Here is a 22720-nt window from a genome sequence, read left to right as displayed (position 1 = left end):
GCCGTCTCCGGATTGGCGATCCATAGCCTAAACCACTAGGCTAAATTAACTGAAAATTCAGCAGAAAAATCTGCTTCACAAGTACCTCGTAGAGCAACATTTCGATTTCGCACCGTTGCAACTGATAGAACCACTAAAAGCTTCGTTTAAATTCATATTCAGTAGTGAAACACTTCTTCAAAAATGATACTTAGAACAAATAAGCTTTATATTCAGTTATAATGAATTCATTTTAAATTTCAGATTACAAGCGGCGTGCGTGTTTCATTGCCTCGCGCGAATGTAATTTGAGCAGGAAAAAAATGTTCTGAACGGCTGCAAGGTGTGCGCCTCACTCAAAATAGTCAAATCGCTTTGTAAGTTTGGAGCTTTAATCATTGCAACTAATGGAACCACTAAACGCTTCATTTAAACATTCATGTAACAAAATTAACTGAAAATTCAGTAGAAAAAATCTTCTTTACGAGTGCCTTGTAGAGCAACATTTTGATTTCGCACCTTTGTAACTGATAGAAACACTAAAAGCTTCGTTTAAATTCATATTCAGTAGTGAAACACTTCTTCAAAAATGATACTTAGAACAAATAAGCTTTATATTCAGTTTTAATGAATTCATTTTAAATTTCAGATTACAAGCAGTGAGCGCGTTTCATTGCCTCGCGCGAATGTGATTTGAGCAGGAAAAAAATGTTCTGGACGGCTGCAAGGTGTGCGCCTCACTCAAAATAGTCAAATCGCTTTGTAAGTTTGGAGCTTTAATCATTGCAATTAATGGAACCACTAAACGCTTTATTTAAACATTCATGTAACAAAATTAACTGAAAATTCAGTAGAAAAAATCTTCTTTACGAGTGCCTTGTAGAGCAACATTTTGATTTCGCACCTTTGTAACTGATAGAAACACTAAAAGCTTCGTTTAAATTCATATTCAGTAGTGAAACACTTCTTCAAAAATGATACTTAGAACAAATAAGCTTTATATTCAGTTTTAATGAATTCATTTTAAATTTCAGATTACAAGCGGCGTGCGCGTTTCATTGCCTCGCGCGAATGTGATTTGAGCAGGAAAAAAATGTTCTGGACGGCTGCAAGGTGTGCGCCTCACTCAAAATAGTCAAATCGCTTTGTAAGTTTGGAGCTTTAATCATTGCAACTAATGGAACCACTAAACGCTTCATTTAAACATTCACTAAACAAAATTATTTGAAAATCAGTAGAAAAATTTTCTTTACGAGTGCCTCGTAGAGCAACATTTTGATTTCGCACCTTTGTAACTGATAGAAACACTAGAAGCCTCGTTTAAATTCATATTCAGTAGTGAAACACTTCTTCAAAAATGATACTTAGAACAAATAAGCTTTATATTCAGTTTTAATGAATTCATTTTAAATTTCAGATTACAAGCGGCGTGCGCGTTTCATTGCCTCGCGCGAATGTGATTTGAGCAGGAAAAAAATGTTCTGGACGGCTGCAAGGTGTGCGCCTCACTCAAAATAGTCAAATCGCTTTATAAGTTTGGAGCTTTAATCATTGCAACTAATGGAACCACTAAACGCTGTATTTAAACCTTCATGAAACAAAATTAACTGAAAATTCAGCAGAAAAATTTTCTTTACGAGTGCCTCTTAGAGCAACATTTTGATTTCGCACCTTTGTAACTGATAGAAACACTAGAAGCCTCGTTTAAATTCATATTCAGTAGTGAAACACTTCTTCAAAAATGATACTTAGAACAAATAAGCTTTATATTCAGTTTTAATGAATTCATTTTAAATTTCAGATTACAAGCAGTGAGCGCGTTTCATTGCCTCGCGCGAATGTGATTTGAGCAGGAAAAAAATGTTCTGGACGGCTGCAAGGTGTGCGCCTCACTCAAAATAGTCAAATCGCTTTATAAGTTTGGAGCTTTAATCATTGCAACTAATGGAACCACTAAACGCTGTATTTAAACCTTCATGAAACAAAATTAACTGAAAATTCAGCAGAAAAATTTTCTTTACGAGTGCCTTTTAGAGCAACATTTTGATTTCGCACCTTTGTAACTGATAGAAACACTAGAAGCCTCGTTTAAATTCATATTCAGTAGTGAAACACTTCTTCAAAAATGATACTTAGAACAAATAAGCTTTATATTCAGTTATAATGAATTCATTTTAAATTTCAGATTACAAGCGGCGTGCGCGTTTCATTGCCTCGCGCGAATGTGATTTGAGCAGGAAAAAAATGTTCTGGACGGCTGCAAGGTGTGCGCCTCACTCAAAATAGTCAAATCGCTTTATAAGTTTGTAGCTTTAATCATTGCAACTAATGGAACCACTAAACGCTTCATTTAAACATTCATGTAACAAAATTAACTGAAAATTCAGTAGAAAAAATCTTCTTTACGAGTGCCTTGTAGAGCAACATTTTGATTTCGCACCTTTGTAACTGATAGAAACACTAGAAGCCTCGTTTAAATTCATATTCAGTAGTGAAACACTTCTTCAAAAATGATACTTAGAACAAATAAGCTTTATATTCAGTTTTAATGAATTCATTTTAAATTTCAGATTACAAGCGGCGTGCGCGTTTCATTGCCTCGCGCGAATGTGATTTGAGCAGGAAAAAAATGTTCTGGACGGCTGAAAGTTGTGCGCCTCACTCAAAATAGTCAAATCGCTTTGTAAGTTTGGAGCTTTAATCATTGCAACTAATGGAACCACTAAACGCTTCATTTAAACATTCACTAAACAAAATTATTTGAAAATCAGTAGAAAAATTTTCTTTACGAGTGCCTCGTAGAGCAACATTTTGATTTCGCACCTTTGTAACTGATAGAAACACTAGAAGCCTCGTTTAAATTCATATTCAGTAGTGAAACACTTCTTCAAAAATGATACTTAGAACAAATAAGCTTTATATTCAGTTTTAATGAATTCATTTTAAATTTCAGATTACAAGCGGCGTGCGCGTTTCATTGCCTCGCGCGAATGTGATTTGAGCAGGAAAAAAATGTTCTGGACGGCTGCAAGGTGTGCGCCTCACTCAAAATAGTCAAATCGCTTTATAAGTTTGGAGCTTTAATCATTGCAACTAATGGAACCACTAAACGCTTCATTTAAACATTCATGTAACAAAATTAACTGAAAATTCAGTAGAAAAAATCTTCTTTACGAGTGCCTTGTAGAGCAACATTTTGATTTCGCACCTTTGTAACTGATAGAAACACTAAAAGCTTCGTTTAAATTCATATTCAGTAGTGAAACACTTCTTCAAAAATGATACTTAGAACAAATAAGCTTTATATTCAGTTTTAATGAATTCATTTTAAATTTCAGATTACAAGCAGTGAGCGCGTTTCATTGCCTCGCGCGAATGTGATTTGAGCAGGAAAAAAATGTTCTGGACGGCTGCAAGGTGTGCGCCTCACTCAAAATAGTCAAATCGCTTTGTAAGTTTGGAGCTTTAATCATTGCAACTAATGGAACCACTAAACGCTTTATTTAAACATTCATGTAACAAAATTAACTGAAAATTCAGTAGAAAAAATCTTCTTTACGAGTGCCTTGTAGAGCAACATTTTGATTTCGCACCTTTGTAACTGATAGAAACACTAAAAGCTTCGTTTAAATTCATATTCAGTAGTGAAACACTTCTTCAAAAATGATACTTAGAACAAATAAGCTTTATATTCAGTTTTAATGAATTCATTTTAAATTTCAGATTACAAGCGGCGTGCGCGTTTCATTGCCTCGCGCGAATGTGATTTGAGCAGGAAAAAAATGTTCTGGACGGCTGCATGGTGTGCGCCTCACTCAAAATAGTCAAATCGCTTTGTAAGTTTGGAGCTTTAATCATTGCAACTAATGGAACCACTAAACGCTTCATTTAAACATTCACAAAACAAAATTATTTGAAAATCAGTAGAAAAATTTTCTTTACGAGTGCCTCGTAGAGCAACATTTTGATTTCGCACCTTTGTAACTGATAGAAACACTAGAAGCCTCGTTTAAATTCATATTCAGTAGTGAAACACTTCTTCAAAAATGATACTTAGAACAAATAAGCTTTATATTCAGTTATAATGAATTCATTTTAAATTTCAGATTACAAGCGGCGTGCGCGTTTCATTGCCTCGCGCGAATGTGATTTGAGCAGGAAAAAAATGTTCTGGACGGCTGCAAGGTGTGCGCCTCACTCAAAATAGTCAAATCGCTTTATAAGTTTGTAGCTTTAATCATTGCAACTAATGGAACCACTAAACGCTTCATTTAAACATTCATGTAACAAAATTAACTGAAAATTCAGTAGAAAAAATCTTCTTTACGAGTGCCTTGTAGAGCAACATTTTGATTTCGCACCTTTGTAACTGATAGAAACACTAGAAGCCTCGTTTAAATTCATATTCAGTAGTGAAACACTTCTTCAAAAATGATACTTAGAACAAATAAGCTTTATATTCAGTTTTAATGAATTCATTTTAAATTTCAGATTACAAGCGGCGTGCGCGTTTCATTGCCTCGCGCGAATGTGATTTGAGCAGGAAAAAAATGTTCTGGACGGCTGAAAGTTGTGCGCCTCACTCAAAATAGTCAAATCGCTTTGTAAGTTTGGAGCTTTAATCATTGCAACTAATGGAACCACTAAACGCTTCATTTAAACATTCACTAAACAAAATTATTTGAAAATCAGTAGAAAAATTTTCTTTACGAGTGCCTCGTAGAGCAACATTTTGATTTCGCACCTTTGTAACTGATAGAAACACTAGAAGCCTCGTTTAAATTCATATTCAGTAGTGAAACACTTCTTCAAAAATGATACTTAGAACAAATAAGCTTTATATTCAGTTTTAATGAATTCATTTTAAATTTCAGATTACAAGCGGCGTGCGTGTTTCATTGCCTCGCGCGAATGTGATTTGAGCAGGAAAAAAATGTTCTGGACGGCTGCATGGTGTGCGCCTCACTCAAAATAGTCAAGTCGCTTTATAAGTTTGGAGCTTTAATCATTGCAACTAATGGAACCACTAAACGCTGTATTTAAACCTTCATGAAACAAAATTAACTGAAAATTCAGCAGAAAAATTTTCTTTACGAGTGCCTCTTAGAGCAACATTTTGATTTCGCACCTTTGTAACTGATAGAAACACTAGAAGCCTCGTTTAAATTCATATTCAGTAGTGAAACACTTCTTCAAAAATGATACTTAGAACAAATAAGCTTTATATTCAGTTTTAATGAATTCATTTTAAATTTCAGATTACAAGCAGTGAGCGCGTTTCATTGCCTCGCGCGAATGTGATTTGAGCAGGAAAAAAATGTTCTGGACGGCTGCAAGGTGTGCGCCTCACTCAAAATAGTCAAATCGCTTTATAAGTTTGGAGCTTTAATCATTGCAACTAATGGAACCACTAAACGCTGTATTTAAACCTTCATGAAACAAAATTAACTGAAAATTCAGCAGAAAAATTTTCTTTACGAGTGCCTTTTAGAGCAACATTTTGATTTCGCACCTTTGTAACTGATAGAAACACTAAAAGCTTCGTTTAAATTCATATTCAGTAGTGAAACACTTCTTCAAAAATGATACTTAGAACAAATAAGCTTTATATTCAGTTTTAATGAATTCATTTTAAATTTCAGATTACAAGCGGCGTGCGCGTTTCATTGCCTCGCGCGAATGTGATTTGAGCAGGAAAAAAATGTTCTGGACGGCTGCATGGTGTGCGCCTCACTCAAAATAGTCAAATCGCTTTGTAAGTTTGGAGCTTTAATCATTGCAACTAATGGAACCACTAAACGCTTCATTTAAACATTCACAAAACAAAATTATTTGAAAATCAGTAGAAAAATTTTCTTTACGAGTGCCTCGTAGAGCAACATTTTGATTTCGCACCTTTGTAACTGATAGAAACACTAGAAGCCTCGTTTAAATTCATATTCAGTAGTGAAACACTTCTTCAAAAATGATACTTAGAACAAATAAGCTTTATATTCAGTTATAATGAATTCATTTTAAATTTCAGATTACAAGCGGCGTGCGCGTTTCATTGCCTCGCGCGAATGTGATTTGAGCAGGAAAAAAATGTTCTGGACGGCTGCAAGGTGTGCGCCTCACTCAAAATAGTCAAATCGCTTTATAAGTTTGTAGCTTTAATCATTGCAACTAATGGAACCACTAAACGCTTCATTTAAACATTCATGTAACAAAATTAACTGAAAATTCAGTAGAAAAAATCTTCTTTACGAGTGCCTTGTAGAGCAACATTTTGATTTCGCACCTTTGTAACTGATAGAAACACTAGAAGCCTCGTTTAAATTCATATTCAGTAGTGAAACACTTCTTCAAAAATGATACTTAGAACAAATAAGCTTTATATTCAGTTTTAATGAATTCATTTTAAATTTCAGATTACAAGCGGCGTGCGCGTTTCATTGCCTCGCGCGAATGTGATTTGAGCAGGAAAAAAATGTTCTGGACGGCTGAAAGTTGTGCGCCTCACTCAAAATAGTCAAATCGCTTTGTAAGTTTGGAGCTTTAATCATTGCAACTAATGGAACCACTAAACGCTTCATTTAAACATTCACTAAACAAAATTATTTGAAAATCAGTAGAAAAATTTTCTTTACGAGTGCCTCGTAGAGCAACATTTTGATTTCGCACCTTTGTAACTGATAGAAACACTAGAAGCCTCGTTTAAATTCATATTCAGTAGTGAAACACTTCTTCAAAAATGATACTTAGAACAAATAAGCTTTATATTCAGTTTTAATGAATTCATTTTAAATTTCAGATTACAAGCGGCGTGCGTGTTTCATTGCCTCGCGCGAATGTGATTTGAGCAGGAAAAAAATGTTCTGGACGGCTGCATGGTGTGCGCCTCACTCAAAATAGTCAAGTCGCTTTATAAGTTTGGAGCTTTAATCATTGCAACTAATGGAACCACTAAACGCTGTATTTAAACCTTCATGAAACAAAATTAACTGAAAATTCAGCAGAAAAATTTTCTTTACGAGTGCCTCTTAGAGCAACATTTTGATTTCGCACCTTTGTAACTGATAGAAACACTAGAAGCCTCGTTTAAATTCATATTCAGTAGTGAAACACTTCTTCAAAAATGATACTTAGAACAAATAAGCTTTATATTCAGTTTTAATGAATTCATTTTAAATTTCAGATTACAAGCAGTGAGCGCGTTTCATTGCCTCGCGCGAATGTGATTTGAGCAGGAAAAAAATGTTCTGGACGGCTGCAAGGTGTGCGCCTCACTCAAAATAGTCAAATCGCTTTATAAGTTTGGAGCTTTAATCATTGCAACTAATGGAACCACTAAACGCTGTATTTAAACCTTCATGAAACAAAATTAACTGAAAATTCAGCAGAAAAATTTTCTTTACGAGTGCCTTTTAGAGCAACATTTTGATTTCGCACCTTTGTAACTGATAGAAACACTAAAAGCTTCGTTTAAATTCATATTCAGTAGTGAAACACTTCTTCAAAAATGATACTTAGAACAAATAAGCTTTATATTCAGTTTTAATGAATTCATTTTAAATTTCAGATTACAAGCGGCGTGCGCGTTTCATTGCCTCGCGCGAATGTGATTTGAGCAGGAAAAAAATGTTCTGGACGGCTGCATGGTGTGCGCCTCACTCAAAATAGTCAAATCGCTTTGTAAGTTTGGAGCTTTAATCATTGCAACTAATGGAACCACTAAACGCTTCATTTAAACATTCACTAAACAAAATTATTTGAAAATCAGTAGAAAAATTTTCTTTACGAGTGCCTCGTAGAGCAACATTTTGATTTCGCACCTTTGTAACTGATAGAAACACTAGAAGCCTCGTTTAAATTCATATTCAGTAGTGAAACACTTCTTCAAAAATGATACTTAGAACAAATAAGCTTTATATTCAGTTATAATGAATTCATTTTAAATTTCAGATTACAAGCGGCGTGCGCGTTTCATTGCCTCGCGCGAATGTGATTTGAGCAGGAAAAAAATGTTCTGGACGGCTGCAAGGTGTGCGCCTCACTCAAAATAGTCAAATCGCTTTATAAGTTTGTAGCTTTAATCATTGCAACTAATGGAACCACTAAACGCTTCATTTAAACATTCATGTAACAAAATTAACTGAAAATTCAGTAGAAAAAATCTTCTTTACGAGTGCCTTGTAGAGCAACATTTTGATTTCGCACCTTTGTAACTGATAGAAACACTAGAAGCCTCGTTTAAATTCATATTCAGTAGTGAAACACTTCTTCAAAAATGATACTTAGAACAAATAAGCTTTATATTCAGTTTTAATGAATTCATTTTAAATTTCAGATTACAAGCGGCGTGCGCGTTTCATTGCCTCGCGCGAATGTGATTTGAGCAGGAAAAAAATGTTCTGGACGGCTGCAAGGTGTGCGCCTCACTCAAAATAGTCAAATCGCTTTATAAGTTTGGAGCTTTAATCATTGCAACTAATGGAACCACTAAACGCTTCATTTAAACATTCATGTAACAAAATTAACTGAAAATTCAGTAGAAAAAATCTTCTTTACGAGTGCCTTGTAGAGCAACATTTTGATTTCGCACCTTTGTAACTGATAGAAACACTAAAAGCTTCGTTTAAATTCATATTCAGTAGTGAAACACTTCTTCAAAAATGATACTTAGAACAAATAAGCTTTATATTCAGTTTTAATGAATTCATTTTAAATTTCAGATTACAAGCAGTGAGCGCGTTTCATTGCCTCGCGCGAATGTGATTTGAGCAGGAAAAAAATGTTCTGGACGGCTGCAAGGTGTGCGCCTCACTCAAAATAGTCAAATCGCTTTGTAAGTTTGGAGCTTTAATCATTGCAACTAATGGAACCACTAAACGCTTTATTTAAACATTCATGTAACAAAATTAACTGAAAATTCAGTAGAAAAAATCTTCTTTACGAGTGCCTTGTAGAGCAACATTTTGATTTCGCACCTTTGTAACTGATAGAAACACTAAAAGCTTCGTTTAAATTCATATTCAGTAGTGAAACACTTCTTCAAAAATGATACTTAGAACAAATAAGCTTTATATTCAGTTTTAATGAATTCATTTTAAATTTCAGATTACAAGCGGCGTGCGCGTTTCATTGCCTCGCGCGAATGTGATTTGAGCAGGAAAAAAATGTTCTGGACGGCTGCATGGTGTGCGCCTCACTCAAAATAGTCAAATCGCTTTGTAAGTTTGGAGCTTTAATCATTGCAACTAATGGAACCACTAAACGCTTCATTTAAACATTCACAAAACAAAATTATTTGAAAATCAGTAGAAAAATTTTCTTTACGAGTGCCTCGTAGAGCAACATTTTGATTTCGCACCTTTGTAACTGATAGAAACACTAGAAGCCTCGTTTAAATTCATATTCAGTAGTGAAACACTTCTTCAAAAATGATACTTAGAACAAATAAGCTTTATATTCAGTTATAATGAATTCATTTTAAATTTCAGATTACAAGCGGCGTGCGCGTTTCATTGCCTCGCGCGAATGTGATTTGAGCAGGAAAAAAATGTTCTGGACGGCTGCAAGGTGTGCGCCTCACTCAAAATAGTCAAATCGCTTTATAAGTTTGTAGCTTTAATCATTGCAACTAATGGAACCACTAAACGCTTCATTTAAACATTCATGTAACAAAATTAACTGAAAATTCAGTAGAAAAAATCTTCTTTACGAGTGCCTTGTAGAGCAACATTTTGATTTCGCACCTTTGTAACTGATAGAAACACTAGAAGCCTCGTTTAAATTCATATTCAGTAGTGAAACACTTCTTCAAAAATGATACTTAGAACAAATAAGCTTTATATTCAGTTTTAATGAATTCATTTTAAATTTCAGATTACAAGCGGCGTGCGCGTTTCATTGCCTCGCGCGAATGTGATTTGAGCAGGAAAAAAATGTTCTGGACGGCTGAAAGTTGTGCGCCTCACTCAAAATAGTCAAATCGCTTTGTAAGTTTGGAGCTTTAATCATTGCAACTAATGGAACCACTAAACGCTTCATTTAAACATTCACTAAACAAAATTATTTGAAAATCAGTAGAAAAATTTTCTTTACGAGTGCCTCGTAGAGCAACATTTTGATTTCGCACCTTTGTAACTGATAGAAACACTAGAAGCCTCGTTTAAATTCATATTCAGTAGTGAAACACTTCTTCAAAAATGATACTTAGAACAAATAAGCTTTATATTCAGTTTTAATGAATTCATTTTAAATTTCAGATTACAAGCGGCGTGCGTGTTTCATTGCCTCGCGCGAATGTGATTTGAGCAGGAAAAAAATGTTCTGGACGGCTGCATGGTGTGCGCCTCACTCAAAATAGTCAAGTCGCTTTGTAAGTTTGGAGCTTTAATCATTGCAACTAATGGAACCACTTAACGCTTTATTTAAACATTCATGTAACAAAATTAACTGAAAATTCAGCAGAAAAATTTTCTTTACGAGTGCCTCTTAGAGCAACATTTTGATTTCGCACCTTTGTAACTGATAGAAACACTAGAAGCCTCGTTTAAATTCATATTCAGTAGTGAAACACTTCTTCAAAAATGATACTTAGAACAAATAAGCTTTATATTCAGTTTTAATGAATTCATTTTAAATTTCAGATTACAAGCAGTGAGCGCGTTTCATTGCCTCGCGCGAATGTGATTTGAGCAGGAAAAAAATGTTCTGGACGGCTGCAAGGTGTGCGCCTCACTCAAAATAGTCAAATCGCTTTGTAAGTTTGGAGCTTTAATCATTGCAACTAATGGAACCACTTAACGCTTTATTTAAACATTCATGTAACAAAATTAACTGAAAATTCAGTAGAAAAAATCTTCTTTACGAGTGCCTTGTAGAGCATTTTGATTTCGCACCTTTGTAACTGATAGAAACACTAAAAGCTTCGTTTAAATTCATATTCAGTAGTGAAACACTTCTTCAAAAATGATACTTAGAACAAATAAGCTTTATATTCAGTTTTAATGAATTCATTTTAAATTTCAGATTACAAGCGGCGTGCGCGTTTCATTGCCTCGCGCGAATGTGATTTGAGCAGGAAAAAAATGTTCTGGACGGCTGCAAGGTGTGCGCCTCACTCAAAATAGTCAAATCGCTTTATAAGTTTGGAGCTTTAATCATTGCAACTAATGGAACCACTAAACGCTTTATTTAAACATTCATGTAACAAAATTAACTGAAAATTCGGTAGAAAAAATCTTCTTTAAGAGTGCCTTGTAGAGCAACATTTTGATTTCGCACCTTTGTAACTGATAGAAACACTAAAAGCTTCGTTTAAATTCATATTCAGTAGTGAAACACTTCTTCAAAAATGATACTTAGAACAAATAAGCTTTATATTCAGTTTTAATGAATTCATTTTAAATTTCAGATTACAAGCGGCGTGCGCGTTTCATTGCCTCGCGCGAATGTGATTTGAGCAGGAAAAAAATGTTCTGGACGGCTGCAAGGTGTGCGCCTCACTCAAAATAGTCAAATCGCTTTGTAAGTTTGGAGCTTTAATCATTGCAACTAATGGAACCACTAAACGCTTCATTTAAACATTCACTAAACAAAATTATTTGAAAATCAGTAGAAAAATTTTCTTTACGAGTGCCTCGTAGAGCAACATTTTGATTTCGCACCTTTGTAACTGATAGAAACACTAGAAGCCTCGTTTAAATTCATATTCAGTAGTGAAACACTTCTTCAAAAATGATACTTAGAACAAATAAGCTTTATATTCAGTTTTAATGAATTCATTTTAAATTTCAGATTACAAGCGGCGTGCGCGTTTCATTGCCTCGCGCGAATGTGATTTGAGCAGGAAAAAAATGTTCTGGACGGCTGCAAGGTGTGCGCCTCACTCAAAATAGTCAAATCGCTTTATAAGTTTGGAGCTTTAATCATTGCAACTAATGGAACCACTAAACGCTGTATTTAAACCTTCATGAAACAAAATTAACTGAAAATTCAGCAGAAAAATTTTCTTTACGAGTGCCTCTTAGAGCAACATTTTGATTTCGCACCTTTGTAACTGATAGAAACACTAGAAGCCTCGTTTAAATTCATATTCAGTAGTGAAACACTTCTTCAAAAATGATACTTAGAACAAATAAGCTTTATATTCAGTTTTAATGAATTCATTTTAAATTTCAGATTACAAGCAGTGAGCGCGTTTCATTGCCTCGCGCGAATGTGATTTGAGCAGGAAAAAAATGTTCTGGACGGCTGCAAGGTGTGCGCCTCACTCAAAATAGTCAAATCGCTTTATAAGTTTGGAGCTTTAATCATTGCAACTAATGGAACCACTAAACGCTGTATTTAAACCTTCATGAAACAAAATTAATTGAAAATTCAGCAGAAAAATTTTCTTTACGAGTGCCTTTTAGAGCAACATTTTGATTTCGCACCTTTGTAACTGATAGAAACACTAAAAGCTTCGTTTAAATTCATATTCAGTAGTGAAACACTTCTTCAAAAATGATACTTAGAACAAATAAGCTTTATATTCAGTTTTAATGAATTCATTTTAAATTTCAGATTACAAGCGGCGTGCGCGTTTCATTGCCTCGCGCGAATGTGATTTGAGCAGGAAAAAAATGTTCTGGACGGCTGCAAGGTGTGCGCCTCACTCAAAATAGTCAAATCGCTTTATAAGTTTGGAGCTTTAATCATTGCAACTAATGGAACCACTAAACGCTGTATTTAAACCTTCATGAAACAAAATTAACTGAAAATTCAGCAGAAAAATTTTCTTTACGAGTGCCTCTTAGAGCAACATTTTGATTTCGCACCTTTGTAACTGATAGAAACACTAGAAGCCTCGTTTAAATTCATATTCAGTAGTGAAACACTTCTTCAAAAATGATACTTAGAACAAATAAGCTTTATATTCAGTTTTAATGAATTCATTTTAAATTTCAGATTACAAGCAGTGAGCGCGTTTCATTGCCTCTCGCGAATGTGATTTGAGCAGGAAAAAAATGTTCTGGACGGCTGCATGGTGTGCGCCTCACTCAAAATAGTCAAATCGCTTTGTAAGTTTGGAGCTTTAATCATTGCAACTAATGGAACCACTTAACGCTTTATTTAAACATTCATGTAACAAAATTAACTGAAAATTCAGTAGAAAAAATCTTCTTTACGAGTGCCTTGTAGAGCAACATTTTGATTTCGCACCTTTGTAACTGATAGAAACACTAAAAGCTTCGTTTAAATTCATATTCAGTAGTGAAACACTTCTTCAAAAATGATACTTAGAACAAATAAGCTTTATATTCAGTTTTAATGAATTCATTTTAAATTTCAGATTACAAGCGGCGTGCGCGTTTCATTGCCTCGCGCGAATGTGATTTGAGCAGGAAAAAAATGTTCTGGACGGCTGCAATGTGTGCGCCTCACTCAAAATAGTCAAATCGCTTTGTAAGTTTGGAGCTTTAATCATTGCAACTAATGGAACCACTAAACGCTTCATTTAAACATTCACTAAACAAAATTATTTGAAAATCAGTAGAAAAATTTTCTTTACGAGTGCCTCGTAGAGCAACATTTTGATTTCGCACCTTTGTAACTGATAGAAACACTAGAAGCCTCGTTTAAATTCATATTCAGTAGTGAAACACTTCTTCAAAAATGATACTTAGAACAAATAAGCTTTATATTCAGTTTTAATGAATTCATTTTAAATTTCAGATTACAAGCGGCGTGCGCGTTTCATTGCCTCGCGCGAATGTGATTTGAGCAGGAAAAAAATGTTCTGGACGGCTGCAATGTGTGCGCCTCACTCAAAATAGTCAAATCGCTTTATAAGTTTGGAGCTTTAATCATTGCAACTAATGGAACCACTAAACGCTGTATTTAAACCTTCATGAAACAAAATTAACTGAAAATTCAGCAGAAAAATTTTCTTTACGAGTGCCTCTTAGAGCAACATTTTGATTTCGCACCTTTGTAACTGATAGAAACACTAGAAGCCTCGTTTAAATTCATATTCAGTAGTGAAACACTTCTTCAAAAATGATACTTAGAACAAATAAGCTTTATATTCAGTTTTAATGAATTCATTTTAAATTTCAGATTACATGCGGCGTGCGCGTTTCATTGCCTCGCGCGAATGTGATTTGAGTAGGAAAAAAAATGTTCTGTGGGGCCGCCAAATATACACCTTAAAATTTTTAAGTTAGTTCGTGTTATAATTTCGTGTATATCTTCTTAGTTATTTACATCACTTAATTAATAATTTAGTTTAACTTAGCAGTTCAGGTTTGTAATGGTTTAGTGGGAACTATCAAATGCTAATTTATTGTTTTTTAGTAGAAAATTAATGTACTCTGAGTGGAGTTTTTTAATGGTGCTGCTCGATATATAAGCTCCCAAAAGCTCCTCAGTTCATTGTTTCACACACAGATGGCGCCACAAGACTGCTCGAAAAAATTTACCTGCTCGAATTTTCTTTCCTGCTCGTTTAACAGCAACAGTCGCGCACGTGAGAGTGACAGTTCTAGCAAACAGGTGGATTCTGCAAGAAAACGTCAAACTGACAGCGCCGTCGATTACAGCATCAAAACATTGACCATCAGAAAGTCGTGCTTTCCCTGATCGCGGAAAAGAAACCTCAATTTACCGGTGAAAAATTGTGCAAAATGAATAAAATTGCGGTGAATTTGTTGCTGAAAGGTGCCAGCTTTAGGATTCCTCAACAGTCGTACCATGTGCTGCGGAGAAATTACAGTTTCAAAAGTGATTTGTCGCTCGATAAAATTTACCCCTCCAGTAACTTACGATTGTACACTCCGCCTCCGCCGGTGAGTAGATGTCGAATTGGTCACTCCTGTTTCCAAATTCGGGATGGGTGTGGACCAATAGGCCGAATTTTATTATCTAGAAAAAAAAACTTAGATTCATGAGATCTAGAATTATTTTATTTTCTTATTTCAGTCCGCCACCGGGGATAAATTTACCGGATTCATTCCATTAGACAAATTAGATATCACTCACAGCCGCAGCAGTGGCCCCGGAGGACAGAACGTCAACACTGTCAGTACCAAAGTCGACATTCGATTCCACTTGGAATCGGCCACTTGGTTGCCGGAAACCACCCGTAAACGATTAGCTGAATTGGTACTTTCAAATATTATTTCCATCTAGCAACTATCCCCAACTAACCATTCCCTCGATTCCAGCACAAAAACCGCATCACCAAGGATGGTTACCTGTTTGTGCGCAGTGAACTCACCCGCTCCCAGCAGATGAACACGGCCGATGCGCTGGAAAAGCTACGGAACTTTATTCGCCAAGCGGAAGCCCCAGTCGGAGTTGAGCTGGCACCGGAAACGCAGGAAATGTTACGTCGAAGGCACGAGAAGGCCACCCGTGAACGGCTGGCCATTAAACGGTCCCGCTCGCAAACCAAAGCGGACCGCCGAGAACCGTCGTTGTAAATGTTGTTGGATGAAAAATGGGGAAAAGAGTAGAATAAAACAGCAATCACTGACTTATGACTCTGCAACTAAAAGCACAAAATTCCTGAAGCAACATTGGTAATTAATGTTTGCTCATCGCTATTGACGCCCATCGAATTATCCACACAAACTAATACATACTTTCAGTCAGGAATGGAAAATGTCGCGGAATTTCATGAAAAAAAAAATGTCTTGACATTTTTCTGTTTATACTACAGTTGTAGACGTTCGATAACTGCAACATGTTAAGTTTCACTTAGCGAACAAAATTCGATAACTGCAACCCCGAATTAAACGATATCATACGGCTGTGATACAGTAAATCATTTTCTGATTATTCGTGGAATCATAAAATGGATCATAAACCGATGATTATGTGAATGATATTAATGTTACCAGGAATCATATCCAGAGTTTGAATGATAGACCGAATGGGTTGTTAAGTATCGTTATCATTCAAAAACGGCAATTTTCACGAACAAAAATTTCATCAATTTATACACGTTATAATCACTTTATCATTGGTTTTATGATACACTGAGTAATGAAAACAAAAACTGAAATATTTCACAGCTCTGCTTTACCGACTTAAAAAATGATGCACCCCTGCTGCAGATCCATCTTCTGTCAAAGTTCGTGTCGCCATCTATTGTGTTTATTTTGGTGCTGCTGGAAGTTTTTTGTTACACAGTTGGGAATTGAACTGTTGGCTGCTGCTGGGCTGGTGACTCCGTTTTATTTTCTCGTGAGGTGTTTTACTTGTTGGACCACATCGACAATGTGCTCGCGAGTGTTTAGAAGGTAGTTTTGTAAAGTTTAAAAGTTGAAGTATGCAGAGAACGACACGATGCTAAATCTTCCCGAATAGATTTTTACAATTCGTGGTATCGTGCATATTATAAGCTTTCTAATCACTGAATGATAATCTTACAAGTATGATTGCCCAATGATCAGATGATGTGAACTATAAAAATAGGATTTTCCAATACTAGAGCTCTCACACACACTCAATGATAAATATACAATTTTGAATGATTCGATTTGCCCAAATTTACTGGTTTTGGGTATTGTGCGTTTATTTGACTATTGGAGTCTAAGGTCAGTTCAGCTTCCTGTTTGAACAGTACTTTTCTCAAATGGTTGAATGATATTCCAAAGCGACCCATCTTATTTTTGCAAACATGAATCTTGTTCAATACAACACACAGAAACCATTTCAGAACCCTTTCGTAAGTTTACATCACCATTAAGCAGCGTTAATAGTGTTATCATTGTTGACCTTTAATTGTAAAAAAATACAATGTTTTCTTATTTTGAATGAAGCAAAATAATATTAAGAAGAATCAAAATTTATTACTCAATAGTGCACAGACCGTTTTCGAATGTTACGCTTGGAAACATCTGTCAGTCCGTGGAAAAAAACAAACGGAGCAAAACAAACATGTGATCACTGAAACCGCTCGAAGAATTAATTTATCGTAAGTTGTTTTTGCCGATTTCCGCAGAAAATTAAGGAAAACTCAAGGTAAACTGAATTATCTTACACTAATCATGATTATTAAACCAAAATTTCCAAAATTACAGCATGGCGTCTAAGAGAAAACAAACAGCGAGTGGCACAGCTCCCGACGACGAGTTCCGAGAAGTGGAGTATTTAGAGTCGGAAGACGATGCTGAAGCCGCCGGTGGGCTTGATACCGCATCTGAACCCGTTCTTCCAGAATTGTTGAACATTTCTCTGCCATCTGATTTTGAAGAAAAGGACCTGGAGAAAGACGACGATATTCAGAGCACTGGAACTAATCCTTTGCGCCATTCAATTTCTGGAGATACAGGAAGCACAACAGGCACTGATGATGAAACGAAACACGGTGTCCAAATGCAGTTTGATGTGACCATTTCCGCAGCAGAATACAAGGAATACCAATTTCATTTCATCGGTGTTTTCTTTGCACGCTCCTTCCGAACCCAGCATTTGATGGATCCCGTATTCAAACGGGATGTTTTTGGTCGTTCAATTGCTGAACTTCAACAGTGTATTTGGGAATACAGTAAAGCCTTCATATCTCGTGAAGTTCTCGTCGAACACGTCGAAGGCGAAAAGTGTGTCAGATGGTCATCTAAACAGTCGCCAGATCTGTCTGACATGGAGAAGTTTGTCCTCTTTAAACACGGAAAAACCAAAAAAACTGCATTCGACGAACGAGTTGAAAGAAAACACAAAGCTCTTGACCAAATGGCGAGGAACTGAGGTTCAAATCCACATATTCAAATACTCTGTTGCCGTTTCGACGCATACGCTTTGGGAAATCTATATATATAAAAATGGATTTCCGTCTGTCTGTCTGTCTGTCTGTCTGTCGGTCTGTCTGTCTGTCTGTCTGTCTGTCTGACCGCTATGCATTCGGAAAATACTGAACCGATCGGCGTGAAATTTTGTATGCAGGGGGGCATGAGGCCGGGGAAGGTTCTTAGCATAGTGTGAGAACCCTCCCCCCTCTGAAAAGGGGGGCTCCCATACAAATGTAACAGAAATGAGCTGAGAGAAAAGTTCAACTCTCAAAAGTAACAAAACCAATCTAGCGTGCGGTGCTCCAGAGACCACAACAATGGTCATATTTGAATTGTCAAGACAAAAAGACAATGAAGTACGCTACCGACCGCGTCAACCCTGAAGCTATGTTTGACCCCGGGAGTTCTATGCTGGTCCAGGCAACGGCAGCTACCGAGGCCGTATTGGATGGGGCAGCTTTCGGGTCGACCTTTCGGCGCGCCGGTAGAGGTAGGAGAGTGGCACAGGTGACAGGCGGGGTTGGTACTCTAGACGGCGGTGCACGATGGACGTCGTAAGCGGAGGCACAGGGCGGACACGGCGTTTGATCCCGGAATTACACGTGGCCGGGCAGCTGGCTCACCAGCGACGTAGCTGGTCACCGTACCGCCAAGCGTGCGGTACCGAGACGGGGCTTCCAGAGGCGTTGGGCCTCACGGCGGAGAAACGGATCCAGTAGCAGTGCACCCCAAGCCTTGGGGCGGCGAAGCGAGACATGTGGTGGCGCTTCTAAATCACGTAACGGGCCCACCAGCGGCGCAATGGGATTTTCGGAAACCAACGGGCCTTTAGGGTGACGGAGTGGAACCGGTGGAGTGGTTCTTCCGCCAATAGAGCGGAACTTCCGGCGATAATGTAGGCCTTCCGACGACACAGCGGGTCTTCCGTGGACAACGTGGGCTTCGGAGTGCTGATATCACCTTTTCGGTAACAAAACAAGCTTCTGAACAGTGCAGCCGCCCTTCCGACGACGACGCGGGCCTTCTGGAGGTGAAGCAAGTCTTCCGACGAGAACACGCCGATGACTAAACGGGTCGGATGCGCCCTCCGGCGAAGGAACCGGCCTTCTTGAAGTAATCGGAAATATTCGGCCCCTTTGGGCGCGATTCTTCCATCTTGAGAGCGGACGCCTCTCACTGCGTCCGATCCCCATCGATATGACACCTTCACTCTATCGACACATTTAGTCACCCATCGGTGGTTCGTCTACGCGTCCCATCACCGCGGCCATCGACCGAGTGAGTTTAAATTGATCGTTGTTTTCCTTCACAATAATTAGTCCTATTCCTCCACACAGATCAAAATTTAGTTACCGTTCGGTAAAAACCCAGAAAGGGACAGCTCTAAGCCTCAAATCTCAGATCAAGCCAACGGCTGCTTCCGGGGCAAGCACAAAAGGACTTGGTCAATAGTACAGTGCCGGGCCAACTCTGGACACAAGATCTCTCCGGCAATCACAGGGTCGGCTAGCTACCAGGTAATCAAGGGGGTTTCGCGATACAAAAACTAATCACGAGAACTTTCACGTTACTTACATGATTTATTGAATGTTCCTAATTGTGGCGTGTGCATGTTGTTCTGGTTCTGGGTAATAAAATTTGTCTAAATTTGAACACAATAATGCCCTAAATCTACTGTTGGTACCGGTACGTACCGTTGCTGGCTATTGGTGGGGGGGGGGGTTACAGTTTTTGAACTTATTTTTTAAGCAGCCAAATTTTAACGTTTTTCAGTTTTCAAACAGCTCCAAATTTGTGATTAAAGCTTGGTTCAGAACTAAAAACACACACAGCGTTGTTAGTCATCCCACGTATGAGTGATCCGAAAAAGAACTACGATATAAGTTGTTATCGAGCAGAAAAAAAATAAAAAGTTTAGGTGGCAATATAGTTGCCACTGCCTTATAAAGGGTTAAAACATCCGCAGCACACGGACGTCGTTAGCAATAGCTGCTGATTTAAGGCGGTTGTCGCTTAAATTCTAATGTTCTCCCTTTCCCGTCATTTGCCACTCATTTCTTCAGCCATGTTACATAATTGGTAGCGACAAAACAGTTACAGCGGTACTTTAACATTTCACTCATATATCTTCCAACTGTTTTTATACAATAAACGTGAAAGGTCCGATACTCAACATAAAATACTAAACAAAAACCAACAATTTGTAACCCAACGATTACAAAGCAGTAAAAAAAGCAAAGGGAACTAAATTTGCCATATGGAGGTTTTTGAAAACTTCCCTTCCATCTATGAAAAGGAAAAAGACCGTTAGGCCGAACGTCATGCAACCGAATGAACAATATCCCGAATGGACATTAGGCAGAATGGTCATTGAACAAAATGACACCAGGCAGAAAGATCATCATTCCCACAATATCACACAGGATAGTACTTCCTAATACTGCTCACTCCATCTGAAATTTTTCCTTCTTTTAATAATAGGCTGTTCATTCAAGTCACACTGTTATATATTTGATCTGTGATTTATCCTTCTTTGAAAAATAGGTAATTCTTTCGCATTACACTGTTATGAAGAAGTGGGAATTCTAGAAAAAAATCGATATCTATATATATAAAAATACAGTGGCATACGTGGGACCGCGCATAACTTGCGAACGGAAGGTCCGATTTTGGTCGTCTTAGTTTTGTTCTGTTAGTTTTCACCCAAGGAAGGTTTATGAGGCGAAAAACATGGAAAAATCGAGAGTTTTCGAAAATTGGTTTCTATACCTATTTGACCGGGGACTTGGTCTTGGCTAGAAACTTGAAACATCAAAAAACGCAGTAGGCAAGACAAAGTTTGCCGGGTACAGCTAGTGATTAATAAAAAAACTACTGCATCCCGAACTAAAAGACAAATCAGGCGCTCCGGCAAATCAAGAAATATTCGATTGCATTAAGCTGTTGAAGCAAACGCATTTGCATTACACCGCTTTGCATGCATCATGGGAGAAGTGGGAAAACTACATTTATGCTCAACCAGGGGATGTGCGCCCAAGGCTTATTAAAGAAGCACCACCAGATGAATATCTGCATCTGTTTCGAGCACCTCCACTGTCGGAAGGAGACCAACTTCGAGCTACCCGCCAGGGCCTGCAGGTGGCATATAATATAACTGAGAGTGTGTCGTCATCGATTGAAATCTTGTGTGAGCGCATTGATGGAATTGCGTCGAGCATTGCGGATATTCGGGTACACGTCCACCAGCTCAAGTCACAGGTGAAAACATCCCGCTCCCTGTTGGATGCCATGGAAGCTTCGCTGCCACCAGAGGAGAACGAGTTTAGTATTAAGTTGGCCTCGAATGTAGTGGATGCCGATGACATTGATCACCAAGACTGATTGGGTTGAGAGTTGTAACGTTGCTGTGGATTTCTTTACAATGAATTAAAGAGTAAAACAAACTAAACTTTAATCATGATTTCGTTTTTATTGATGTTTGCTCAATTTAGGTGGCCACTGAAGCATCAAATTTCCCTCCGGCAAGGTACCCACATTTTGAAAACAACTTAGAACAGTCGTACGCAGTGAATTTTGTCAGTGCAGTTAAAACAATGTTTGATAATGGAGTTTTATCATTTTCTTTGTAAGTCTTTTTCAAATATCTTTTAACTAGTCCAAATATTACCTCTATTGGGTTGTAAAATGGACAGTATGCTGGCAGGAAAATCGGTATTACACCCAAGGATCGCAAATATTGGATAATATTGGCGTCACAATGGATTTTCGCGCCATCCATTATCCAAATCGAGTGCTTTCCTGGATATGACCAAACGTTTCCATTTGACAGAGCCATTTTTTTACAGCATTCAAAAAAATTGCGTCGCGTAAAAGTGCCTTCGGTTTCGAAGCACTCAACAAGTCCCTTTTGCCCTAAAAAGCAAAGACAGGAAACTCTTGGCTTCCGGCAGAACTCTCCTCGAAAAACTAACCGCTGTCCTTTAATTCCATAGCCTCGGTTTCTAGTAAGCTCTCGATTTGCAAACGCAACTTCGTCCAAGAAAATTAGTTGATGGAGATCCCACGGGAAACACTTTAGCTCCTCAATATAGCGTTCAATGTCGGTCTGACGTATCTGAATGGCTCTTCTTTCTAAAGATTTCCAGGACAATCCGTTCGCATGAAGAATCTTGCAGATGGACGAAGCGCTTATTGAAACTCCAAAATGAATGGCAAACTGCTGCCGGGCTTCTTCGAGGTACAAGATGGGATTCTTCAAATACAGGTTCACCAACCAGTTCCGTTTGTCCTGGTCAAATTTCCGGAAGACAGTCTGCCGTTTACTGGTGTTAAGAGCACCATTCCGCTCATAATCCACTATCCACAAACTTATCGTAGATTTGCTTTTCTGATAGATTGTGGACAGCTTCGCCCGTGACAATCCGAGAAAGTAATAGCCATACAAGCAGTGATATTTTGTATTGCTGCTGGCCCTTCGATGTCGCACATTTTCTATGATCACATTTTCGTCGGAAACTTTCATTTTCTCCGTTTTTTGCGTAAACTTCTTGATTTGAATAAAAAATCTTTGCCACAGTCAAATCTTAGACGACATTGTTTTGAAAATGATGACGACAAACTCTGTGTAAATCTGTCAGGGTTGACAGTTTCAGCTGTCAAATTGAAAACGGACTGTTTTTACGACCGTTCGAAACGCGACCGTTCCGAATGGTCGTGTTCGATTAGGAAATCCCCGTACAATAAACAGCTTGGGTTAAATGGATGCAGAGGAGTTGCATAATAATTAGTGTATGCTATGCGCATGGTAGTGATCATGGAAACCGCACAACGGGCTGCAATTCGATCACTCCGCATGTTTTGCCGCCCCTGTGTATCGTCTGCTAACTGGTAACTAACTCTTTGTACTGCAATGATGCATTCCTGACTGTTTGCAGGTCATCACCTAATATAAGAATAACGTACATTTCATGAAACAA

General features: G+C 37.6%; 2 protein-coding genes and 1 long non-coding RNA gene across 3 annotated transcripts; 2 read left to right on the top strand and 1 right to left on the bottom strand.

The window, feature by feature from the left end:
- Nucleotides 1-2170: 2170 nt before the first annotated feature.
- Nucleotides 2171-12345, top strand: LOC134287626 (uncharacterized). The gene is made up of 6 exons (XR_009997416.1): nt 2171-3815; nt 4086-4583; nt 4854-6502; nt 6773-9959; nt 10230-10342; nt 10614-12345. It is a non-coding gene; the product is annotated as an uncharacterized LOC134287626 (long non-coding RNA).
- Nucleotides 12346-14536: 2191 nt separating this feature from the next.
- Nucleotides 14537-15484, top strand: LOC109430997 (large ribosomal subunit protein mL62). Its single transcript, XM_029871808.2, has 3 exons — nt 14537-14795; nt 14929-15111; nt 15174-15484. Exons 1-3 carry the CDS (start codon nt 14634-14636, stop codon nt 15429-15431), a joined length of 603 nt encoding a protein of 200 aa, XP_029727668.2. The 5' UTR covers nt 14537-14633; the 3' UTR covers nt 15432-15484.
- Nucleotides 15485-21220: 5736 nt separating this feature from the next.
- LOC134287625 (uncharacterized) lies at nt 21221-22485 on the bottom strand. The gene has a single exon (XM_062849838.1). The coding sequence runs from the start codon at nt 22264-22266 to the stop codon at nt 21232-21234; it is 1035 nt and encodes a 344-aa protein (XP_062705822.1). The 5' UTR covers nt 22267-22485; the 3' UTR covers nt 21221-21231.
- Between the last annotated feature and the right edge of the window lie 235 nt (nt 22486-22720).

This window comes from Aedes albopictus, chromosome 2 (genome assembly GCF_035046485.1).
Source record: "Aedes albopictus strain Foshan chromosome 2, AalbF5, whole genome shotgun sequence".
In the NCBI taxonomy this organism is placed as follows: Eukaryota; Metazoa; Arthropoda; class Insecta; order Diptera; family Culicidae; genus Aedes; species Aedes albopictus.
The sequence above is the reverse complement of the archived record's forward strand: the minus strand, read 5'-3'. Positions and strand labels throughout refer to the sequence as shown.